The sequence below is a fragment of the Epargyreus clarus genome, unplaced genomic scaffold, assembly GCF_041222505.1.
Source record: "Epargyreus clarus isolate Ecla_fem2 unplaced genomic scaffold, WU_Ecla_fem_2.2 ptg000017l, whole genome shotgun sequence".
Lineage (NCBI taxonomy): Eukaryota > Metazoa > Arthropoda > Insecta > Lepidoptera > Hesperiidae > Epargyreus > Epargyreus clarus.
Genome location: NW_027332225.1, coordinates 10,606,168 through 10,618,566, shown reverse-complemented (window position 1 = coordinate 10,618,566; position 12,399 = coordinate 10,606,168). Strand labels below are relative to the sequence as shown.

At 36.2% G+C, this 12,399-nt stretch overlaps 1 protein-coding gene across 1 annotated transcript; it reads right to left on the bottom strand.

Moving 5' to 3' along the window:
* Window positions 1-5,009: 5,009 nt before the first annotated feature.
* LOC140749173 (alpha-(1,3)-fucosyltransferase C-like) lies at window positions 5,010-6,942 on the bottom strand. Its single transcript, XM_073082217.1, has 2 exons — window positions 5,924-6,942; window positions 5,010-5,360 (listed from the first exon to the last, which is right to left on the bottom strand). Exons 1-2 carry the CDS (start codon window positions 6,844-6,846, stop codon window positions 5,030-5,032), a joined length of 1,254 nt encoding a protein of 417 aa, XP_072938318.1. The 5' UTR covers window positions 6,847-6,942; the 3' UTR covers window positions 5,010-5,029.
* Between the last annotated feature and the right edge of the window lie 5,457 nt (window positions 6,943-12,399).

Sequence of the window (12,399 nt, the reverse complement as noted above, 5' to 3'; positions counted from 1 at the left end):
ATCTGCTTTGTTCCACCAAAATCTATTTAATCATATCGTATTGCTAATTTTGAGATTAGGCGCGCGTTCCGTCGGTTATTGAATTATCTATTCCGTTTGCGGGCTCCGAGTCCCTTGGGCACAGGGTCTTTGCGACTTCGTGCGGTGTGGGATGTTTTGTCAACTGTTAGTGCTACACGAATATTTTATGAAGAGAAATCTGGTTTGTTTTCTTCAAACTATACTAAGTCATACGCCGATATTATATGTAGGTACCTACGCATCGCTAAATACTGATGTTCGGTATGTGCGTAATATTCTCATCACACATACCTACCTACCTAACACATTAGTAAACTTATTAATATTATAAATAGATAAGTACCTTATAAAGCATACCTTTTTTTATTGACGAGGGGGAAACCTTCAAAAGGTACCCGACGCCATAGGAGTGCCGGGTTATGTGAGATTTTTACCGCACTATAACCCCCCCCGGTGAACGTCCTCAGCGTTTGGTGGAGAACTCCGGGATCTCCAACGGAACACAACCGGAGTCCTCCTAACGCGATGCCCTTCTATCGGGCTCTGCCCTGGGGGAAGCAATTTACGCTCCTCTCACATCCCCTAGTGATTACAACGATATGCGACCACACAAAACTGCAACCCCGAAAGCCCCTTTTAGTCGCCTCTTACGACAGGTAGGGGATACCGTAGCCCTATTCTGGTCTCGGTACTACAGGGACAATAAAACATACTTCTAACAACCAACAAACTTCTTCTAACAAACTTAACTACCTAAATAATCACTTCTTCGTTTTATGTAGTTAAGCGTAAAATATGTAAAATGTAAAATAGTTAAACATTTTCTTATGCATACCTACCTACCTTTATGTAACAAATCACATCACTTATATAATAACTAGACTACAATTTGTTTCCTATTTCGATCTGATTTATATTTAAAAGATATTTAATTAAAATTATGTAGTTAAAGGCTTAGATACAAACCAAAAGGTAGTTGTAATATTCATAGATTTGGCGAAAGCATTTGACACAGTTTCTGTTTCACTACTGTTGCGTAAGCTGGAAGCCTTAGGCGTGAGGCACACACAACACCAACTTTTTGCGGATTACCTAAATAATAGAGTTCAAAGAGTAAAAATTGGTGATATTTACAGTGATTACGTAGAGGTCTGCCATGGAGTACCGCAGGGCAGTACTCTCGGACCAACGCTATTCCTTACATACATTAACGATCTCTGTAATATACAATTGCCTAATGGTAAAATAATCTCATTCGCGGATGACACAGCTCTCGTTTTTAAAGCTGATACGTGGAACGAAGTCTTTAAAAATGCTCAAGTCGGTTTTGACAAGGTTCTAGCATGGTTAAATATAAATAAATTAACCTTAAATGTAGATAAATCTAAATATATGTCTTTTTCGTTAAATAATAATATACTACCGAATGATAACAGGTACAGAATTTTCGCTCACAGATGTCCACGTAAAATGGAAATTCCATGTTCATGTCCTTCTCTTTCACCAACTGATTCCATTAAGTATTTAGGCGTTTCCATTGACAATAATCTTAGTTTCCGTCTCCATATAGAACTTCTTTCTACAAGATTGCGTAAATTGATCTATATATTTAGAAACCTGCGCCACATTGCTGATAAAAATGTTCTAAAAACCGTTTACTTTGCCTTGTGTCAATCATTAATCACCTATTGTATAACTAGTTGGGGTGGAGCGGCTAAAACTCATATGATTAAACTAGAACGCGCTCAACGAGCTATACTTAAAGTCAGATCATTTCTCCCTACATTATTTCCCACTCGCGAACTATATATACGTTCTAAAGTTCTCACAGTCCGTCAACTGTTTATTCTACATACAGTATTAAAAAAACACTCTGAAATTAAATCTTCTACATTAGGCTATAGTAGGCGTAATCATATAGTTTGCCAAAGAGAACGACTTAACAAAAAAATCTCTCGCAGGTTCTTTTGTTTCATGGGGGCTCACCTATACAATCAATTAAACAATAATCTCGATATACACGATCTATCCAAACACCACTGCAAAATAGTAACACAAAAATGGCTGCAAACACTTGACTATAATACCACTGAAAGCCTATTAGCAGTATTATCTTAAATAATACATGTATACCGACATATGTATATATTATACCACACATACAAACATACATACATAAACATATAACATACATAAACATATATTATACCACACATACAAACATACACATACATACACACATACCTACACACATGCACGCACGCTTACAAACACACAAATAGTTACAGTTTCATTGCGATAACAATCTCTCAATTAATGTAGTATAATATTATGTAAAACAATACATTTCCTATAATATTAAACTTACCCAGGGCGAGGGCCTGGAGATCTGTCATACAGGTTATCCTAGTACGGACTCCAGACTCTCACAAAGCATTAATGTAATGTACAACTTAAGGTTTTGTATTGTAACCTAGAACCTAAGCTTTGTGAAGAGATAAATAAAGATATTTATTATTATTATTATTATTATTATTATTTCCTTTCATACCAATCCGCTCATAACATAAATGACAGCAATACAAGGGCAGCCACAAAAGTCCACTCCCGCGCGGCGCAAGCTTAAGGAAAACTCATCAAATATAAACTTATAGGAGTTCGGCGAACGCGAGCGATAGTTTTCTAATCCACCCACACAATAACAGTACGTTATTAATTTCGTATCGCGCACAAAAGAGCATGTTGCTACAAATATGAGGCACAAAAGACGGCGAAGTAATTAATGTAGAGTCGTATTGGCGTCCCAGGGGAGAAGCGGGCAAATCGTCGCCGACACAATACGGTAGTTAGGGCGCGGATCGGCGGACGTTTAACGAGCAAATTATTTAGTAAATGTTGCCAAATAATAACATTAATGTGGGTACGTGGGGCCAGGGTGCGCTGCGTCGCTAACTCGCTCTCTAAGCCGAAAGATTATCGTGGATTTGCTCGGAATATCCGTACTTCACGTTTGGGCTTCTGAGAAACTCAGCTTTAGTTGAATTTTAGTTGGAAATAATCGATAGTGCTCTTGTGCAAGCATTACAAGAAAGTATATAAGTACATACTCAATGACACTTTTATAGATATGTATACATTTAGCTATACCATATGGTAAGAACAAATATATTTGAAAGTTTTAAGTACCTATATACCTATTTTACGCGATATATTTTTAACCTTCATTACAAACTGTAAGTATTTAAAATTATACTTCACTTTAGTCTCGAGCTATGCATATTTAACTAACTAGCAGATTCAAACACCTTTGCAACAAGAAATCGCGGGGCACAAAGGAATTTGCCAACAAAAATAAATTCCTGCCGGCCTATCCACAAAGGCTGTTGTGAGCTAGGGGTGGCGCCCCTTCCCTCGAGGGTGGCTAGCCAATGAGAGTACTCGTTCGCCGTGCCACTCGACTGAGTACCAGCGCAAACAGCAACGAACCTGAATGCCACATAATTGAGTGTCCTCGTCGCTCACCGATCCATTGTCGACTCCATTAAAGTAATTATCGGCTAAATGCTCGCAAATTAACGATGGTTTTATTGATGTTCACGCGTGACTGCCTTGATTCTTTGACGCGAATTAGGTGGCGGGCTCGCTTCAATAGCGATTGTAAAGCCAAGGGAAATGTGAAAAAAGGACTTTTAGCACTTCACACCCATAGGGTTCCACACACACTTTCACGCACCACAGAGTTCGCCTTAGTCGATGGACATTTGCAAAACACAAGCACTCTCTACCTATAGTGATAGGTATTGGTAGGTGGTAGGTATATTAGATACAAAGTAACATAGAAAAGTGAATTTTAATTAAGGTACTTTCTGAAAATTAATAAAAAAACATTAAATTTTAATTCAATTGGTTTACTTATACATAAAATTTGCAATTTAAAACTAAGCCAGTGTTGTGACATCTTTTATATCTTATTACTACTGTGCGGTTGGGTTCCGAATTAAAAGATTCGAAATGCGGTAGGAAAGTTATTTAAGTATCATCTTTCTAATTATGTTAGTCGTCTAGAATAGGTGACCAATTTCAGTAACTTAGGCGAAACTGTACAAATTATGATATGTTAACGAGCGGCGATTGTAATAACAATAGTTGAAGTACGGATTACCCATCTACTTCTAGCTTGTTATTTCAGTTACCTCCCTAAAGAAAACCTTTTCTTCTTATAACAAAGAACCCGTTATATACAGGGTTATGTACAAATCAGCATAGCGGCGTGCGGTGCAGTACGGTCGCCCGCGGCCGCTGCGATGTATGTAAATGAAAGTAATTGTTTTCGCTCCCCGCGCCGCCGACACCGGCGCAACGCTTTCAACATCTGACTCAAATATCTGGAAATGTAAGTCTTGAAATACAAGACTGGAATTGTAAATTTTGATATTAGAGCGATAAACGTTGGTGAAGCCAGCCATTAAAGTTGTGTTGCTGGACAATACCGTTATTTTTAAGTGTCTATCTTATTGAGATTGTATGAACGAATCTATAAGTGGTAGAACCCTTTGTAGTTCGACTCCGGCGGCACCGCCGCCACACCTATTTCTACCTAATAACAGCAGTGTTAGGCGCTGCTGTGTTCCGAAGGGCCACACCCTTAAGGGAGACAGACTTTTCCGAGGCGTTCCAGCTTAGACCCTCGGAGTAGCGGCGCATCTGTGGCCGACCTCAGGTAGGAATATCTAATCCTATCTGGGATTGATTACAGATGTCCATGGACACCAGTAGCCACTTACCATCAGGTGGACTGCATGCTCGTCTGCTGCTACATTTTAGATCAAGATATTAAAGAAAGGAATTCACTTATTATGTTAATGTAAGCAAGCAGATGCTAAGAGAATTCTAAGATGACATAGGTACTTAAATAAAAGCGATTAATATATAATATGATAAATATATTGTGAATCAATAATTATATAAATAAATAATTCACGAGTCCATAAAACGAGATATCACAAAACTAACCTAAGTGAAAGATATGATCAGAATCCAAATTGACATTAGAATTTTCTTTCCAATACGCGTCCGAAAGACACCACTTCATCCCGTTCAAACCATTCCACCAAAGCCTAAACTCGTTCTTTACTGATTCTTTTGATTCATCTTGTATCCGTTCACAAAGATTGCACAAGGGATGATGCGGTCCAGAATTAGGCTCTATAGTGTAAAGATTCGTCCATCGGAAGTAGGTTTCGTGTAGCGCAGGTTCTTTTATGACTTTGTGCATCGCGTAGGCCAAATTGTACGGATGAATTTCACGAGCATTCATGTACGAACCGGGCGGGAGGAATCTGGAAAATAAGTTGGTAAATGGAGCAAGTCCAGCATAATATTGAGCTAAAGCAGCTAAAAATAGGTTGAATTTATATCAAGAGTACCTATTGAAATGCTCAAAACTCTTAAAGTCAAAACTAAATAAAATTGAGTCACACAACTTAAGTAACACTTTGGACTGCAAATATTATTGTAATATTCTTAGATATATTTTAGTATTTAAGACGTTAAATAGAACTATTCTACCTATGTCTACCTATTTCTACCTAATAACAGCAGTGTTAAGCGCTGTTGTGTTCCGGTTTGAAGGGTGTGGTAAGGTAGACAGACTTTTCCGAGACGTTCGAACTTAGTCCTCAGGGGTAGCGGCGCATCTGTGGCCGACCTCAGGTAGGAATATCTAATCCTATCTGGGGTTGATTACAGATGTCCATGGGCAGCAGTATTATATATATATACAAAAAGTGTAGTGCATCACTCTTAGTTGCTAATAATGTTTAAAGAAAGTTATATAGATGTCAATTACTACATCGTTATCACAACCATAAGTTATAAAATATATAATAGTATTATCACATACCTTGTGTAGTTTGCACCTCCATGCACAATAGGTACCGCATAATTATTGTAACCAAGAAGCACCTTTTCTGTTACATAGTCTTCCGTAAAGAAATCCTCAAACGCCATATAGAAATAGTAGTTTTCTTTTATCATTCTTTCACAATTATTATCCGGACACTTCATACGGGAACATTTGCCATACACATCGATTTTTAAAGAGAAATGAAATAGATGTTCCTGTAGTCTTGTTAAATATTCATCCCTTGAACTGTCGGCCTGGCAATGATCGACTACCCAAGCTGCCGTTTTCCGTTTTCGACTTAAAATTGACTTAATCTCCGAAGATACAGGTTTTACACTTGTTTTAAAGGTGGCGTTAATTCTTGGCGCTACGACAGCCCCCGAAACATTTCGCACGACAAAATAACTCCACACTACATCTGAGTCGAGTCGATAAGTAAATGTTAAGTTGAAGAATTTGTCATTGTACAACTCACAGGCTGGTGAATTACAGGACGGTTCTTGAGAACTGAAAATATAAAGCTGGGTCTTCGATCGTCTACTTGGCCTATCCTTGGAGTTAAGGGCCAATTCACTGAAAATTATAGCGTCGAAACGCATAACATCGTAAAATAGATTCTTGTCCTTAGTAAACACGCAGTTGCGTTTCGTACAGTTGAGATTTCGAAAATAACTCTCAATATTTTTGATGCCCATAAAATGATCATTCCATAAAAGGATGTATTTAGAATCATTCGGGTATTTATTAATATTGTTCTTTTTCCTTGCGATCGACATTATAGTGTGAAAGTTACCGGCGAAGTTGTATACATATTGTAGAAACCATAAATGTATCACACCGCATAGAAATATAGAAAGCAGCAGTTGAGCCATAGACATCTTGGAACAGAAAAAACTTAGTCCTTTTACAATACATTGCATTTTGAAATCGTTTAAAACATTTGTATAATGTTATAATACTTTTTGTTACATAATGAAACAATATTGTGTGTACAAGTATTTGTGACCATTTTGTGATGAAAGAAGTCACAGTGAAATTGTCTTATGAAAGAATTGCCAATGTATATTCTGTACCATACAAGGTAAACCACAGTTGATAAATCAATCCTTAAGAACAACGTTCATGGATTTTGTAGTTTGAAAACATAGATAACTAATATTAACCAGTTATAAAAATACTTAGATACATGCTTGTGCATTATACTATGATTAAATCGACTAGAAATTTATTTTTGACATAAACTGAATATAGCATATTGTTGTAAAAGTAGATAGGTACAAATAAAATCAAATTAAATCTTTTTTTTTACTCAAACTTCTTTACAGAGCACGTTTTGAATGTCAATAATACATCTACCGCCACTTCACAAGGTGTTTCGTTATGTTGGAGAAGCTTAACTTACTTTTAATCTTTTTAGCCCTATATTCGTGATTGAGTTACAATTGCAATTGAGGTACAATTAATATGAAGAATTGCAACTCACTGATGCTAACTTTCTAGAGCAACCAATGCCCCTTAGCAAAAATCCGATCACAATATGAAATAAAATTAAACCGGATACACTATGATCGGAAAAGATTTGCCTAAGCTTTATAGTGCGTGGGAGCCATCGGCCATTCAAGACCACTAGTAGCATAGGTGGGCAACCCATCACTTAACTACGCATTTAGACAACCTGACAATAGTTTTTAACACTCCACTAATCCCAGATTAAGATCGTATCTGGACCAGGACGATAAACACTTCACGGACAAACAATGTGAAATCACCTTTCAAGAACAGTTAGTTTTGAGTGTTGAAAAAATACTGACCATCATGACGGGCCGTCACGATCGAGGGTATTGTACTCCACTACAGTTATTGTTGGCAAAATAAATGCATTGTTGCGGTGTTAAATGCTCGAGCAAAAACCGTTCGGACAATGCCTTTGTAATTGAATTATATACAATTCGAGACGTGTTTTCCGTTCTTGGTATGCACCAGGATTGTTTCAGCCACAACTGGGCAGTTTCGTCCTGAAATTTGATTCTTGATCACTTCATTGCCATGTTGGCACGTGCAGGTTATGGGAGTCGTCATGATAGATTTTTTGCCAAAAAGCACAAATTTCTGTTAAAAGACAGCTGGTTCTATACTCGTATTCTTACACCCTTGATAAGGACTGGCCATTGAACGTTATGGAAGAGTTTTTGGTTAACAGATACCGAAATACTGACCTTTGTACTACCTGATACTTTTAATTGTGTTTGTTATATACATATGCATGCTGTAATAGAAGCAAAAATAGTTTATTTATATGCAGTTCAGTTGCCGCTGTAAGAGTACAAGGGTATTCAAAAAGTTAAATATTAGCATTTCAATTACAACGGTGTAAGGATGCACTTATAGGTAACTCAGGTATGCAGATTTCCTCACGATGTTTTCCTTCATCGTTTAGCAAGTGATAATTAATTTCTAATACGTACATAACTTTGAAAAATCAGAGGTGCGTGCCTGGAATTTGGAACGGACGGAATATAACATATTGTATGACTATATTTTTATAAAGAACGTTTATGGTTATAAATGACAATAGAGTAGCTATAGAGTTTCTACATATACCTAAATTCATATTATCTTCGAGATGCGGCTCTACTACTTAAGCCCGTGTCCCTACTATGTATCTATAACCATAATTACATTGGTATTATAGAAAATCAAATTAAAATGTCAGAAATTAATATAACACTCAAAAATACGGACATCCGATGCATTAGTAGGCACTCGATACATAATTGCAGGGCGTTTTTGCGCGCGAACAAAAACTTTCACACAAAGCTTTCCCAAGGGTTAAACTTTAAGCTGTTTAAATATTTATGAACTATTTACGTATTGACAAAACAGAATGGTCGACAATGGCTTTCGCGTATTGTTCGGCCGAATGTTTTCATTGTGAACAATCCACGACCACTCAAGAGCTTCCGTAATTTAGGGAGCGGAGATGAGAGCTTTAAAGCTCTGCTGGTGCTGTCTCTGCGCTTCATTAAAACTGAACGTTAAAATAATATAGTTTATAGAGGTTTGCGGAATTAAAAATGACTACTATAATATAAAATTTAAGCTCTATAACACTGACCACAGTATATTGAAGTATCCTTCTTGTATTTTTATTTTTTTTTATTATATTCTTTTATCATATTTATTTCTAATTTTTCTTTTATTCAAGTGTCTAAACCTATATTTCAATACTAGTAAATAATACGAAAATAGTACTCTCTACAAACGCTATAAAGATTCACTTTTCATGTTTAAAAGTAACGCGATACTTACGTTAAGTAGGTAAGTTGTCACAAAAATCGATTTCACACAAATAATAAAAAACTCTTTTTCTTGTATAGTCTGATGTCAAGACGAAAGACGGACCCGCGCTCAGGTACTATATTTTAAAGATATAATTTTATTAACCGCAAGCATTAAAATCCGGTCCCAGTAGCCACAACTCAAGTACCACAATGGGGCGGAAGCACACGCTCTAATCCACTTAAGTCCGCTAATCCTCGCGCATCGGTACGCACATTGTCGCAAAACGAGAGTGTAATTCAATTACAACTGTCGTATATTGGTGGTGGGTACCAGTGTACCACTGTAGGCCATGCGGTGGTTAGAATCTCATTTGAATGTTTTGAATGGTAATGGAAATATTCAGGACAACGTTTTCGCAACTTAATCATATTGTATTTTACAAACTTTTATTTTTTAAATACAATGGCAAATAAAATATTGAAAAACATAATCAAAGTATATTTTATTATCAAATCTCACACGTAGGTAATTACATACTATCAATGCGTACATGTAAGTACCTTGTGTATAAAGTTAGTCCCGTTATTAGAAATGCAATAAAATTAGAAATATATTATAAATAAATTAGAATAAAAACTCCACCACAGTATAAGGATATAGACGTAGAGTTCTATCAACCATTTAGGTAATCACTGAATCAAACCTTCCATTTAAACTTTGCTGTGTAGAAATATTCTAGGTGGAGACTACTTAATTTATTATGATATTATTTTAACCAAAATATGTGAAAAAATACGCCAACTCACTGTCATACCACATCTTAAGCTACAGAAGCGTATCTCGAAATCAGCATTTCGCACAGATAAAGCGACGTGATAAAAAATATTTATTGTGTTTACACAAATACGTAGGTGGTAATCCGAGCAAACTAACGCTTACTTATTCAAAATATTAACTCGCAAGAAACGGGGATTGCATTGTGTAAGTTCACGAAAAACCTTAATAATATTATTGGGTTCTAATTTCGTTTGTGATTGTTAATCGTGGCTGTATAAAAGTGTCAACCTTAGTGAATAGAGGTGGCAAGTTGTATTGGGTTACCTATAAGTGAATGGGGCGAGGCGCTTGGGGTATTGTGTTTCGATCGGAGCACAAAAATACCCTTAACATACCGAGGGTCTAAACTAGACCTTATGACAGTACAGTTGTGTTCATTCTACCGTATTCTGTATATCGTGGTGTGTCGAATACGTTGTCCTAATAAAATAAGGATGATTGCTTAAGTGTCGCAACGGGCGACACGACACTCGATTTTTTGTAACAATTAAGGTGTAGGGATTGTGTTCTCAGAATAAGCATCATTGGCCATGTGGCTTTCGAGAGGTCACTGTTAACTAAGGTATCAATTTTTCTATTTTCATTCAATTTCATACAACAAAATTCATATCGAGCTAAAGCTATAATAAGCTTAATAATAGCTTTGTATAAATAAGTATTTATTATCTAATAAAATATTTATTGTAACAACAGTTGGAGAAACTTATTATTTGAGGGATAATATTCAGTGGGAAGTTCTTTACATTAATACGAATCAAAATATGTTATTCCAATGAAATCATTGAAAGTAATATGCGTCTAGCATACTACTTTTAATGATTTGTTTACTGATTTATCGTGAAAGGTATTGGGTATACTGATATCTAAGCAATTTAGACAGTTAAGTACGTGGCTACATGTATGTATGTTACCCAGGTAAATTAGAGTAGATGTGAATAGGTATATCACAAGTCCAGAAAAAACATTCTCAACTTTTGCTTCGCAAAGTTTCCGACGTAATTTTTATGGTAAAATTTGATTTCGAAAAAGATGTAAAGCGATCATAATTATAAATAAACGACGCGGGATAGTAAAGATAACTTTTTTCAATCCTGACTTTTTCATAGAGGGGTTAGGTAGTGTAACATTCGCAGTTACAAAAATATAGATGTGTCTCTATTCGCATTTTCATCTTTACGAAATACTAGCGCTATGTTTTCCTAGCCTCGATACGTAGGGGTAAAATCTACGCAGACGGGGCCGCGTTCAGTTGGCTTCCTCCTAATTAACCCCCTTCACCCCCTTGCCATTCGCCATCTTTCCTGAAACACAGACACAGCTAGAAAACAACAACACACTCTGTGTACGTACAATCGCGTACCTTCGGAATTAGCAATTTTGTTTTGTGTTTTGTAAAAAGGCAGCCAGTGTAATTAGACGACCAAAGGGAGATGTATGGCACAACAAAAAAGATTCTACCAGAAACTTGAAATTATGCTAACAAGTTAGGAAATTACCAACCGCTGCGTTCTAAATCTACACTAATATTATAAAGAGGAAAACTTTGTTTGTTTGTTTGGTTGTAATGAATAGGCTCAAAAACTACTGGACCGATTTTAAAAATTCTTTAAACATTCGAAAGCTACATTATCTACGAGTAACATAGGCTATATTTTATATGAAATATATTTGATAAATAGATTTTGAGGCGGTACAAAGTTTGCCGGGTCAGCTAGTTAGAAATAAAGTAATTTACGAGTAATAAACGTGGTTTCTAAACTACTGTATCCAGGAAAGAACATTGATCTTAGATTTAATATTTAGTTAAATTAGATTTAATATAAAAATTGTGTGTAATGTGAGTATATTAGACATAATTTTGAAAACAGATAAACAACAAAATTAAAAGAATCATGATCGTAATTCAAAATTTCATTGAGCGGTATTCTCTAACTAACCCCATGATATATTAAAAAAGAAATTCCCTAGAGCGCAAATCTAATACTGAAATGTGTCGCAAATACGTATAAGCCACCTATTCATAATATATTTACGAGCACAAACCAAACTGGAGCGAGTCGTATGACAATTCGGGAGCTTGAAGGGGCGGTGGATTATCTTCAAATAAGCGTATTACTCGACCGCGGTCGTGCTTTGTGATCCGAGTACGGCTTCGCACACAAGAATATCACATGTCCTCCACAAGCCTTTGAAATGCTCGAGACGTATGTATAATTTGATGGGAGTGTATGCTGCAAACTTCGAATGTCTACTTTAGAATGTCGGATTAGTGTGACGCGTCTAATATTAATAAAAGTATAGTCTTATGCAAATGTACGTAGCAATGCATTATGTAAGTAGATTTGATATTTGAA